This window comes from Vipera berus, assembly GCF_964194415.1.
Source record: "Vipera berus genome assembly, chromosome: 2".
NCBI lineage: Eukaryota > Metazoa > Chordata > Lepidosauria > Squamata > Viperidae > Vipera > Vipera berus.
In genome coordinates, this window is record NC_138203.1 from 20636418 (window position 1) to 20650417 (window position 14000).

At 39.4% G+C, this 14000-nt stretch overlaps 1 protein-coding gene across 3 annotated transcripts in view; it reads right to left on the reverse strand.

The window, feature by feature from the left end:
- Positions 1 to 566: 566 nt before the first annotated feature.
- The window catches only part of DAB2 (DAB adaptor protein 2), a 44415-nt gene continuing 30981 nt past the window's right edge, over positions 567 to 14000 (reverse strand). Inside the window, exons 9-15 of one of the 3 annotated variants that reach the window (XM_081318710.1) lie at positions 13715 to 13777; positions 11787 to 12416; positions 8504 to 8660; positions 6498 to 7040; positions 4997 to 5112; positions 3719 to 3792; positions 567 to 1950 (exon numbers count right to left, since the gene is read on the reverse strand). In XM_081318710.1, coding sequence (XP_081174836.1) covers positions 3724 to 3792; positions 4997 to 5112; positions 6498 to 7040; positions 8504 to 8660; positions 11787 to 12416; positions 13715 to 13777 — 1578 coding nt within the window. In that variant the 3' untranslated portion in view covers positions 567 to 1950; positions 3719 to 3723. Of the gene's footprint in view, positions 1951 to 3714; positions 3793 to 4996; positions 5113 to 6497; positions 7041 to 8503; positions 8661 to 11786; positions 12417 to 13714; positions 13778 to 14000 lie in introns of all 3 variants that reach the window. The other 2 variants (XM_081318709.1, XM_081318711.1) reach the window with 2 other exon arrangements.

A 14000-nucleotide genomic window follows, 5' to 3' on the forward strand; every position in this document is an offset into this window, starting at 1 on the left:
CCAACCTCTTCCTTCTCCTATCCAGCTCAGGACTATGTGGTGTCTTGAACTGGATCTCTTGCTGGGAAAACTCTGAGTTAACCAAACCCTCCATTGACTGACGGGATTAAAATATGTGAACAACCGGTTCTCACTATGTGGTGTCTTGAACTGGATCTCTTGCTGGGAAAACTCTGAGTTAACCAAACCCTCCATTGACTGACGGGATTAAAATATGTGAACAACCGGTTCTCTGTGTGGATGCCACTTTCGGAAGTCTATTCTGGGCTTGGGCAACAAAAAATTAGCTACTGGTTCTGCCAAAATGGTGCGAACTGGCTGAATCCCACCACTGCCTTCATCTCTGCTGCTGCAGGTGCACCTACTTAGATGCTTAGTTGGTAAAAGAACAGAATCAACAGCTATAAGCACTCAACAGGGATACCCTCATTTTCAACTGTTTGGTTATTTTGTATTGTTAATTCATAATCATAATACAAAATCTCAAGTTACATACCAACCCACTGGATCAATAGCACCATCCACTGGCATTCAGTTACTGCTTATATTTTAGAGAAATTAAAAATCCTGGTTTCATTAAATTGTTCTACTTAATATGAGTCCATCTAATCACTAAACTGAAATTAGTCCATCAGGCGTTCTTCCATACACAAGTAAAGAAAATATTTAATCATCAAACATTTCCTCTGAGTGCCAAATTGAAATGAAGTTACAATTAATTGCCAGAACACCAGAGTACTTTGTACATTGTAACACAGTCCAGAAGAAGTTTCTGTATTTTCAGTCTGAGACAAACACATATATGGAGAGCTTTGTATTACAGGAATGTGCAATAGAGTATTATACAGAGCTGAACGGATCACTGGAGACTTGGTATTTTTATTAGGAAGTAGATCACCATGTTGTGTTCACCTAAACATTTAAACATGGATACTGTTTCAAGTTTATATTGGTAACTGCTGTACTGGAGAGACATCTGGCTGTTAACAATAGCTTTGCCAAACTTATTAATACATTTAAAGAGTGAATCATCAGCCTCTAGTCATGTCATAATTAATAGACATGAATAACATTTTGCTCAGACTAGTTGTTCGAAGTACAATTGCTTTCCAGTTTAATAACTTATCTTAAACCCCACTTATCCATTTTTGTATCTACCTTTTTTCCAGCACTGATTCCAAAATCGAGAATCTTGCCAGAGACTAATCCATAACAAAATATATTCTAGGAAATTTGTTATTTTGGACAAGATGCTATCAAAGATGTTTTGATTTGCATACTTTAGAGCTAGCAATTGCATTTTTAGAACTCACCAGTTAGGAGTAACACAGTATTTGCCCATTTCATAATTTAAATATTCTTTCACCTTGACATTTGGGTGGACAGTAAATAGAGTGCTAGAAGGGTTTTTTTAAAAAATTGTAATAATATTGGTAGGAAAACTCTACAATACACTTGACTATTTTATGTTCTTGGCAATTCAATGCTGCTGCCATCATGGACTTCCCTTGTGCATAAGTGAGTACAAAACTGTGTGTCTTTCGCCATAAAGAACCATTAATTTTTCTTTCATTTTTCACTTTTAGTGCTTCTAAGCATTGATGAAAACGGAAAGTGAGGGCCTAAGAGACACCAAAGAGTGTTTTCTTCCATCCACACGGGCTGAAAATAACCACCGGTTCCAGTTTGGTCTCAAGCTAATTGTTTCCTTGGCTTAAGGAGTTCCAAGATCTTAACTTGAATGAATCCAAAAGTTGAAGAATGAGGCAGGTGATGCAGACTGAAGACAGCAAGCTCAGTGTCCAGTTGTTCCTTGTATCTGTTTGATCCAACAATCCAGTTATAGTTTTGCCAATAACTCCCACTTGTGGTGGAGAGAAATGAAAGACTGGCTGTGGGCATCTCACAGCTGCATTCCATAACACCTGTTTTCTTTTCACATTTGGTGGGCTGTGGGAAAGAAATTTCATTAAAAAGGTGATTACCTGGATGTATATACAAGTATTTTTTCTTTTCTTTTAACTGTGGAGTACTTTAGAACAGGGTTGACAATAGAATGCCTATGAATGTCTGGATATCAGAACTGTATCCCAAAATAACACTTGCAACATCTATAATTAAATAAGATATAGAAGTCATGTGAAATTGGCAAATCTCACAAAAAAGATCTCATAAATTTTCAAATGAGAACACTGAAATTTAGAAATCTTATGTAAGAGAACTATATTCTTACAAGACCGCACAAGATTTTAGTTATTTTTAATTGTTTCAATTTAAAAAGGCCCTTCCTGCCATCAGGCAAAAGCCCTTGTTGGTATATCAGGCCTTAAAATGTTGCGACTGTTGAGTTCAGATAGGTTTTTTCAAAAGCCAAGTTAAATAGGATTACCACTACATTAGGTAAATTAAATGCATCAATTTAAATTAAATATGTTAATAAAATACATTAAGTACATTAAAGCTGGGATGCCTTGGGGTGCTGTTGATAACACCCTATGAATGACAACCCTGGCTTTGGTTGATTCCACACTGCATATTGTGCCAGCATGTGGCTTAACAGGGCCCATGACCAAATGGTTTATGTCCAACTCTGCCAGACAACACATATCATCTCTAGCACATTTATTTATTTATTTATTTATTTATTTGATTTATTTGATTTATATACCGCCCTTCTCCCAAAGGACTCAGGGCGGTGTACAGGGCAATAAATACCAAAAGTGCAAAATACAAAAATTAAAACCAATTAAACAATTGTGCCCGATACAATAAATTAGTTAAAATCAATAATTAAAATCCCAAACCCATCAGACCAGGCCGGCTTGTTCGAATAAATAGGTTTTTAGATCACGTCGGAAGGAGCGAAGGTCGGGAGCCATCCGGAGCTTAACCGGTAAATGGTTCCAAAGGTCTGGCGCGCCCACAGAGAACATCCTCCCCCTGGGGGTCACCAGTCGACATTCTCTGACCGGTGGCACCCTGAGGAGGCCCTCTCTGTGGGAGCGCACTGGACGGAGGGAAGTTGATGCCGGCCGCAGGTGCTCCCTTAGGTACTCCGGACCCATGCCATGTAGGGCTTTATAGGTCATTGCATCCCACTCCTGTGCGCTGGTTACTGGTACTTAGCAATATCATACCATGTTAGAAGACAAGCTCTCATCTAGCTGTGTGGTCAAGGATGCTGAACAAGGCCATCCTGTTCATCGTGACAATGCACAGTCCATCACAAGATTGAAATCCCTTTGACCAGCATGCAAAACATTTAACATCTACCAGGAGAGAGGAATGGTCCAAGAAGGTACCTTCTTGTGACCTATTAGTAATCCCTCAATTGAGCCACCTAGTTTTGACCTGCCTCCCTCTGTCTGGATGAAATTGAACAAAATTAGGTATGATACTGGAAGAAATGCATCTGCCATGTATTAGTGGGAATGGAAAGATTGCCCTTGTAGCAATTGTGGTGCTGACATGCAAACAATTAACCATATTGTGCAAGATTGCCCATGACATACATTCTCTGGTTTCCTAGAATAGCTGCATGAAGCAATGCCAGAGGCAAGCACCTGGATAGATGAACTGGACATCCCGTCATGAGGCTACTGCCATATCTCCATAAATGTTTTGTATAGTTATGTGGATTATGTGTATATGTTTACTTCTTTTCTGTCATGTTCTAATCATATGCGAATAATAACTACATTAAGTATCACTTACCAACCTAATTTATGCAAATGGATTTCCGAAAGGATCATTGCAAGGAGCAGAAGACAATTGCTGTTGTTGAGCTGTAATCTGGAGAAAAGGAAAAAGAAAACTTTCATCATGATTTGAATATATTTTGCAAACTTTTTTCCAAGACAAAGGTACACGAGCACTACTATATTTTTAGAATTTTTCGACATACAGAAGCAAAACTAAACACTACTGTTCTAGCAGCTAATGTTATAAGCATGTATTTCTCAGGGGAAAATTAAGCATAATAATTACATTTTACAAAATCTAGATGTAGATTTCTTACAAAGATGAAAGTCCAGTTTAGGCATTTCAACATTTTGAAAAACTGCAAGCCATGGAGGATTTCAAAATATTTGCCACAATACTTGGTTTCTTCAGGCCCAAAACTTTTAATGGGTCATATAGTTCAGCATCAAGGCAGTCTCTATAGTCTACCCACATCTAGCCCAGTTGAATACAGCCCAGCTGTGGATCAAAGGTAGTTTGAGAATTATACAGTACATGTATCTAAAACTATCATTTTAGGGGGAAAAACAACAACCAAGAGGTCTTTCCTAACCCATAGATATTTAGATGTCTCATTAAAAGTATCCGTAGCATTTTCCAGTATTATCAGCCTATTAGATATTAACTGTAAGTATGAGTTCTATTTTTTTCCATCCATCAATCAGCTACAGAGTTTCTCCTACAAGACTAGCTGACACAGAGAAATGTTATGTTTTATTAAGTAACTAAATCTGGCTTCAAAAATGTGCTGGACCAAATTTGATTAACCTTAAAGTCTCTTAGGCCATTGAAAGGAGATCCTCTCTCCATAAAGTGTCTCCACTGTGATTGAGAACCTTTTTTTTAAAGTACTAAGAAGAACATCCAGATAAAAGTTTTTCTACTTTACTGGGAACTCCCCATTCCTGCTCCTCACAATTAGAAGCCACAGCTTTGTTATTCAATTTAATAGCTTATAGGAGCCCACTTGCTTTCAGCTTGAGAGAAAACACTGGATCATAACTATATGTAAAATTTTTGTTTGTCTTTTCACACAACATTCTAAACCAGGCTAACATGGATTTTGTGGTTTAACATTTTATGGCAATCCAGCTATTGTCTTAATATTTGTGTGAACTGGACCACTGAGTTAAGCTATAATACAGTCTATTTATTTGAGCACAAAGTTTCTATGTTCACCTATTGTTTTTTTCTTAGCCCACAGTTAAGTTAATGTTATCAGTCACTTCATGTAAAATGGACTCCAGATACTTACTAAACCTTGGGAGGGAGCAGCAAAACGATCTATCTTGAAAGGATTTTCAAAGCGGTCTTCAGCAGGCTTGGAAATAAGCAGCGCAGCATTTTGTCTCAGAACTGGCTTTGGAGGCCCTGTTTTGAAGAAAGGAACACTTTTTTAAAATATCCTAATTACATTATAAAAAGTTCACCAAGAAGTTTGTTCTATAGCAAAGAAGTACATGTTTGGCATCAAACATGAACTTCACAGGAAGCAGCACCCAAATTGAGGATACCTCCATTAGAACAATACATAATGTCTTTCTGCAAACTTCATGTCAAGGCTAACTAAGCAACCAACACCACATACTGTACATACATGATCACCAGATTCCATGCAACCAACACAAATCAGCATTGGATTCAGGGACCTAGTTGTTTTCTTTTATTGTGAGTAGTGTCAACTTTCAAGTTAGTGCAGACATGAAACCAAAATAATGAGTGTCAACACTATCTTTATTGTAAGGTTAGAACTTCTCCCCTCCCTTGTCTTTACTTAGAGAACCAGGGATGGTCTCTTCTGGCATGCTTTCTCCACTCCCATTCTTTTTATGGGCTGGGATATCACTTTTCTGACCATTGCCCTGGCTATGTCTCTTCTTCCTGTCTCCCAAGGTTATTTTCACAGCCTATTAAAATTACTCTGCAGCTTTCATTTTGACTTCCCTGAACTGGCTTATTATTATAAGCTTTTGAGAAAATTCCCGATTGACTTTCCTAGTCCCTCTCCTCCCTAAACACCACTTACTGCTACTTTTGTTTCTGAAAAATCTTCAGTGCCTTTTTTCAGACAGATGAAAGCACTTTAGCAGCCAAAGTTGCACTTTTATAACCACGCAGTTTCATAAACAGCCAAGGACAAAAGTCCCAGACATATTAAGAATGTGACTTTCTTTAGCAAGCCAGGAATTCTAGAAGTAGCCTTAAAGAAAGGAAGGTGGTTTTGTGGATGAAGAAGAGAGACTTCTGCTGCCTCAGGAATGCAGCAATGCCTCTTTCTTACTTTAACAAATCTCCGTGTCAAATTCAAAGCTCAAATCTATTTGATTATTGTTGTATCACATTTGTTGCCAACCCAAGACAGCATATATAACACCCTTCCTCACCTGTTGGCCAACAACTCTCAGAATTACAAGTAGTGACTGGGGAATTCTGAGTATTGAATTCTACCTGTCTGCGTAGATTGGGAATACTGGTACAGAGTTCAAGGGCTCTCTATCTAGGTACTGACTACCCCAGACATACTTGAATTGAAAAGTAAAGTCAAATGTATCATATGCTACCACATACCATACATTTTGCATCAGTCACTTAGCTAATATAAAAGGCTTATTCAAGGCCATTCAATAAATCTATGGTCAAGAAGAGGTTTGACATGGAATTAGAAGGTTATTCAATGAGACCAGATGATTACAACAGCCAGATAGCTTCCAGGTTATCGTGGTCAGCCACATCTTGAGGAACCTCTATTGTGTTACCTGGTGGTTGCTGCTCTGCTCTCCTTGCGGGCACAGCAGGTGGTTTTGTCAGTTGGAAGTCTTTGAACATCTCCTTGACATCTTTTATCTCTTTATCACCCAGAGGATCCAAAGCAGTAAAGGCATCACTTTCTTTTTTTACACTGCACTCCTTCTGTGGTGCAGTTCTAGGAGGCAACTGAGGAGGAGGGCTAGTAGATGACATGGAGGACAGCATAGATGGAGGGTGAGATGCCAGAGAAGGTGGAAACATGTTGATATGGAAAGGGTTCCCACCAGTAGGAGGCTGTGCCCATGCATTGGATGGAGAAACACACACAGATTGACTCCAGAGATCAGGAGCTGGAGTCTGGCCTGGAGTTGCCAAAGATGCTGGCTGGCTCCAACCAGATGCTTGTTGAGGAGCACCAAAACCAAGGGATGGTGTAAATTTCACTGGCTGAGCATTCAGAGCAGTTCCAGGAAACACTAGGGGTGGCTGACTGAAAGCCGTAGACTGGGGACCCCATGCTGGTGATGGGGATGCTGATGTAGACAGACCACCTGGGGAAGAATAAAATGACTAATTTAAATAAACTCATCACTGGACAACTCAAAAAGCATTATCAATATGATTTCATAAATGTTGACTATATTCTTCCCTACAGTATGTATCTCTATTAGATTTCCTTCAGTTTTTATCCCATCTATTTGCAAGAAGGCTTTCTCAGCAGAGTTTGCTGGAATTATTAACCTGCAGTAAATTGTTTTGTAAAAATCTGGTGACTTTGCTGTGTGGACTTAAAAATTCTGAAAAATTCCACGTATGAATATGCTGTATCATTTTACTTTCAGATTGTATTCTCTCTCATTTTACTTCGAATACTTTCAAAGTCACTTTATTAAATTTGGGACTGTAGCCTCACAAATCAGCACTACTTTTCCCAAGCTCTAACCTGGAAGTACAGTATATAATTGTTAGGGAGTCAAGGACCTGAACTTCTCAATGTATGTAGAGCTAGGACAAAAAAACTCAATGAATTAAAAACAGTTAATAGAATAGAGGCTTCCGGTTTGCCAATGCTGCCATTATGGATGTCTGGAGGATGGCTCTCATCTTCCATGTCCAGTTTCGCATCGCTGGGGGGTCCTAAAAGGGCTGAAGAGTTGCCCTGGAGGGGCAACCAGCAAGAAGAGGCTTTTGCAGAAATGTGGGGGAGCTGCAACCCTCCAGTTAGTGCCTGCATTCCCTCCAAACTGGCAGAGAAAAGACCAGCCATAGCAACATGGCCGGTCACTCGTGGACTTCAGCTCCCAGAATTCCTGAGCCAGCATGGCTCAGCTTGGAAACCTCTCCCTTCCCCCCCCCCCCAAGCATGGCTGGCTCAGGAATTCTGGCAGTTGAAGTCCACGAGTCATAAAAAAGCCAAGGTTGCGTTGCCTACCTCTGGTCTAGTTCTTGCAGGGTTGTATCCAATGGTGTCCTCCACTACCAGAGGCCTTTCCAAAAGCGATCATAAGGACTGATTTGCTTGACATAATGTGGAGATTCTCAGTCATCCAGCTGCTAACAACCAGATGACTGCAAGAAATATGATCCTTCCAACCAGTTTTCCCCCCCCCCACATCCTCTCAGAACTAATCCTTCCATTGCCCCCACCTTCCTGCCAGAACCGATGAAGCTTCTTGGATGAGAAGCAAAACATTGTCTTCTTCCTCAGGGAAAAAAGCAGGCAAGTTGCCTTTTGAAAAAGCACCTTTGAGATTTGCTTGACATACTTTCTCACTTTCTCTCTCCCCTTAAACTCCACTGAAGATGTTACCTAGCCTGGTAACGAAATGCTCAGAAACCAGCCCACAAGCTTGGAGAATGAACCTTCACTCTCATACTTTCTCACGATTAACCAATCCATTGCTTACCCTGCAAACCCCCTTTTTATGGACCGTAAACTAAGTATATGTGCACAATTCATTCAATATAGTCAGGTAATATGTAGCTAGGTTCACGTCTCACAATCTTTACCAACCTAGTCCAGGTAGGGGAGCTGCTGTAGGAGGACTGGTTTTGAAGAGGTCTAGTGGGTTGGTCTGTACACCAGAAGGCTGTCCTGCAGTACTGAGAGTGCTTGTTGCAGAATATCCAGGAGCAAAAACATCAGGACCAAACAAGTCACTGGCTGCATTCTAGAAAGAAACCAAAGGAAGCCTTCATTGGAAAGGCTGCTTTTTGCACAGAAAGTCTTACGTTATTTGAAGTTAAGTGTCTTTAGTCCTGTGTTATGCTACCAGCACCCCAATCTGCTCAGCAACATTGCGACATCCCAGCAGCAAAACCAAACTAGAAATGTAAGATGTGAGTGATCAGCTCCCAGACAAATGATTTCAATTCATATTAAATAGGGTGGCATGCTTCAGAAACATCAGATATATAGATATAGATATATAATACAAGCCTATTCCCTTTGATAGGGTAAAATCTTTTCTAAATATCTGAAAAAAATAACAAAAGAAGACTTTGCAATGTTTACAGTTGTGGCCTGCAGAGCTTTCATGTGCAATTTCCTGTAAATGATGAGGTAACATCAACTGCCAAGAGCATTATATTGCAAAGTACAATTTTGTGTCATTTTGACAAGCAGTCTCTCTAATGCAGAAGCACTGGGCAGCACACAAGCTGAACAAACAGCCCCAAAAGAGTAACATCTAGAGAATGTAATTACGTTTGTATATAAACTCAGAAGCATATTTTAAATATATTCCTGAAGAAGTGAACAAGATTAGAATTAGTTAAATGGTAGCATTAATGCTACTGCACATCCAGTGCCAGAACAGTCAAACCACGTTGCAATAAAATGATAATTAATCAGTGTAAGATAGTAAGCAAAACGTTGGGACTAGGATTTGGGAAACTAAGTGAAACTATGATCCAATCAACCATAGAAACTCATTGGCCAAATCAATCTAAGCCCAACCTACCTCTCAGGGAAAATTGCAGGGAAAAATTGGTGGGTCAGCTCTTATAGCAGGGGTAGGCAACCTCGGCTCTTTATGAGTCATAAAAGAGCCGAGGTTGCCTACCCCTGTCTTATAGGAAAGATGTTATCCATGTTTGATAAAGTAATAAACCTCTTATTGAAAAAATTCCTTAATTTCAGAACAGGTAGACAGTCTCAAGCACAGTCTCAACTAGCAAACTGTTACACTTATGATCAGGCATGTCTAATCCATGAACAGCTAATAATACAGCCCCACAAGATCACAAACTTTTAACATTATTATGTGATTTATATACATTAACTATATTATACACTTTATATGTGGCCCAAAACAATTCTTCATTCAGTGTGATCCAGGCAAGCCATAAGGTTGGACACCCATGCTTTAGATTAAGGCCAGTTGAAAAATACTAGGGAATTCTTGGCTTGGTATTCAGACAAATCAATCATCAGTAGACAAAAGGAGATAAACTGCATACAGTTCAAAACAAAGAATAAAAAAAATCCAAGAAGGAAACAAAAAACCTAGAACACATTTTCTTCCAGCAGCTAACACTCAGATAAGCAGGGATCAACACCAGACATACCATTAAGCAGAAAATACTCTAATCAAGGAACCACCAAGGAGGAAACTAATCTCCCACCAAAATTGGCAGAGGAAGATAAACAGATAGCAAACCTTATATTTACTCACACTGATGACGTTACCTAATTGGGTAATGAAATGTCTACATGCAAACAACCAAGCTCAGAGACCATCAAGAAGTCCACAGTTCAAACCAGAGCTACATATTCATACATTTTCTTCTACTGGAAATAAACCTCAGCAGCACCTTTGGCCAACTTAAGTCAGCTCATCAGTTGTCCAAGTCCACCATCTAACAGAAGCCTAAGGGTGACAGACTTGACCAATAAGATTTTTTCCTGGGAGATAAAATATGGAACTTTGTATCTCAGCTGGCTGTATGTTGCAATGTTTTGTTGTAGCATAGAATGTTTTGCTCCAGCATGATTTCAGCTTTATTTTAACTGATAAGAGTCTAGTACAATGGACAAGCCTTTTCATCACTTAGTAGTTAATGCTAAAATTTACATTTTTAAGATAGACTTTTAACTGGGAGTAAACCCTGTTAAACCCTGAATGCTGTATTAGGTTTGGCTGAGTGATCTGGCTCTAAGTCCAAATTCCAAAGCATAATCAGTGCCTCTCATTCATTAGAATGGAAAAACGAACTAACTTCAGTCTGCCAATCAGCCAATCAATCAACATATGTTTCTAAATAAATAAAGTATGAATAGGTTTGCACACAGAGCTGTGCCTTCCTCAAAGATCAATTATACTTAATTTCAGATAGGCACATGCAGAGGGTATAAGCAAGTATCCAGATTCAGGGAAGGTCATTCTGCATCTCCTCTTTCCTATTTTAGTTTACTGTAGATTCACATGAACTAACAATGTTTAAAATTGCTTGCAAACAGGTTTTTGTTTCAATTTTGGTGTTATTGTCTCTTAGCCCTGCTTTCATTGGGCAGAGAAAAATCAGGCATGAGGCAAAACAGTTTCGATTTTGCAGATTGAAACGTTTTGTAGAGCCTCACTTGTGCTCCTTGCATCTCTGATCCATATGCCTGTGTCTGCATGTGCTGCTTTTGCCTCACAGAGCGGCACAAATCAGTCTAAAGCAGCCTGAATTGATGGTATTCAACCAATTATCATGCATACTCCTAATTTTAATCACCTGCCCTCCCCATACCGGCCTTCTATGAAAAAAAAAATGAAAATACTACATTCAAAAATCTTTCAATCCAAGCTTATTGTTGAGGTGGGTCTCCTTAGCACTGGATGGCTGGAATCCATCCTTCTTAATTCAGGAGGGTTACCCTGTCCTGGTTTCAGTTTATATGAGAAAACCAAGGTTTTTTTAGGTATTTCCTTGACCTCACTTCCAGACCTTTGGGGTCTACTATACAAGGTTGAATCTCCCATACCAGATCCGGCTACCTGAACTAAAGAAAGAAAACACTGTGCTTCTTCCAAAGCAATATGCTTAATGCATGCATTACTAGTTCAAGTGTCTTACTTACCCCAAGATATAAATATATGGCAGCATTAGGAGAAAGAAAGCAAAGTTAGAAAAGAATGACTCTACAGAGAAAATGTTAAGTTCATAGTGGTTGCAGCATTTATAGAGTGAAGGCAATCAGCTTTTTTTTTTGCCAGCAAAGCTTTCAGGAAGAAAGGCAGAGAATTTCCTTCACCTAATCCAAGTAGAAAACATGCATGTTACCATTTTGCACATGCCCCAACGTTCACCTGAACAGTCCTTCTTCCTCTTCCTGGCTTTGTACTTTGTGGAGGTGGGCTAATCGTGATGGAATCTTGTGGCATTGTCTGGTGGCTGCTATCAGAGTCTAGCTGTAACCCATTCTGCACAGGCGTTCCTTTGGGAGAGCTTTCTGCAAAGACACTCAAGGGGGATTTGGCCACGAAACCATTCTGTTCTCTCTCCGGGACCCCGTCAGTTGTCTTCACCGCTAAATGTGCTGATTTACGTTCGAGCAGCCATTGGCTGGCTGACATTTCCTGCTTGCTAGTCCGGTTGGAAATCTGATCAAACTCTTTCCCAAAGTAGTCTATGTCCCCGTTCACACCACTGTTCTCCATCTTCTGACCGGAAGATTTTAAAGAAGAATCAAGGGAAGGGGGTGCCAATTGGTCAGCTTGCGTGAAAGGATCGTCACGGAAAGGGTCAGGACTGGGGGTAGGAAAGAAGCTGAGGTTTGCAGAAAAAGCGTTTTCAGGCAAGAAAGGTGGTTGTAGCTTTGGCAATGGCAGGGAAGGCGTGATGTCGTTCAAGAAAAGGTCCTCCCCTTTGAGAGAAGTTGGAGGAGCCTCAATCTCAGAGTTTAAATCCACTAACAGGATCTCTTTTTCCTCCTCCTCCTATTAGGTTTGGGAAAGAAGACAGATTAGCATGTGCAAGTAGTCTCATGAGCTCTTGATTAAAAAAATGATAAGCAAGCAGATTTGAAATGGATTTTTTTTTGAAAATGTGCATGTTATGTCAGAAAGGCATTTTGCTGCTCTTCGTTTTCTTTTTAACTATCACCCCACTGTGAAGTTATTCAGCCAGATGTTCAATCTGAGTTGGGATTTATAATGGATAATACATACATCAAACCAATCAGGATGGGAACATGCATACATAAGCATCTATTCTTCTGTTTTATTTATGGATTGATCACATTTATATAGCCATCCATCTTGCAAAAAGTGTCTTTGGACTGCACACAACATTTCATTAAAATCATAAATATATAAAAACAGTCATGATATCAACCATTTTGGTAGTTCTTTAACCAACAGTTTTTGCTTTTTCTATGACTTAAGCATTGATTAAATGTCAGAGTAGGCACCATTTATAGTTACCATGAACTAGAATCAAAATAACAATTAGCTAGGCTTTAAATTCTCCTTCATTCTAACAAGAAACGATGACTCTTCCAAATACAGACTGTAGCCTGAACCACAAAACAGCCACAGTTTATAACAAGGAGACATGAGTTTAGATTGCTGAGTGCATTTTCACATTCATCAACTGGATTGGCTTCATGCACTGTGAAAACATTTCTACTGGAGACCATGATTATCTATACCTGATTATGACACAGTGGTAGGAGGAGGATGCTATACAGGTTTTTACTGAAACAGCCCTGAATATACATTGTTGGATGCCAGTCTCATGATGACTTGCTCATAGCAGTGTTTGATCAAGAGCTTTCCAAATCTAGCTAATTATCACACCAAGTGCATTAAGCTAGTTTCTTCAAAAAAAACTCTGCTAATTTTTTCCATATCTCTTCCTTCAAGCTTCTTTGTTTATACTCATTTATTATATCCTTCTGGACTGCAATGTGTTTCTATACATATCACTAAAGTTACCATTGTTCATCAAGTTAGCCAAAGCTTTGCAAAGATACTTTATGGAAACTCAGTTTGGCCCATTTATGCTAGGTATTCTTCCTTAGATATCTGTATCCATCCTTTTACAAAGCGATAACCAGCCTCTGGCATTGATTAATAGTACAATCTGCAGTTTGTTCCAGGTCCCTCCAGAAAGATCCTTTGAAGAGAGGACTGTCTATATAGAATCACTTCATCATCCAGGAATGATGGGAGAACGTTCAAGAGGACTTTCAAATTTTTCCTGATTTTGGAGGCAGTAATTGATTTCTACTCACTGTGGGACTGTTGAGGTCTGGAGGAGTAGACATGTCTCCAAATAGATCCATCTGGTCAACACCCTTTAAATACAAAGTTTGTAAGAGTTAGGATTCCACACTTCAATGTACAAGTCATTCAAATCCAAACAACAGCAGACATAGGAATGCTGGGGAAAAAACAAGCTGTTGTTGCATTAAGCTATGAGACAAACTAGCTATATCAGTTCAGTCACGTTTGCGGCAATAATGCAACCCATTTTGGTTTAACCACCACTCAAGAGCTTATTAATAATAAATAAATAAA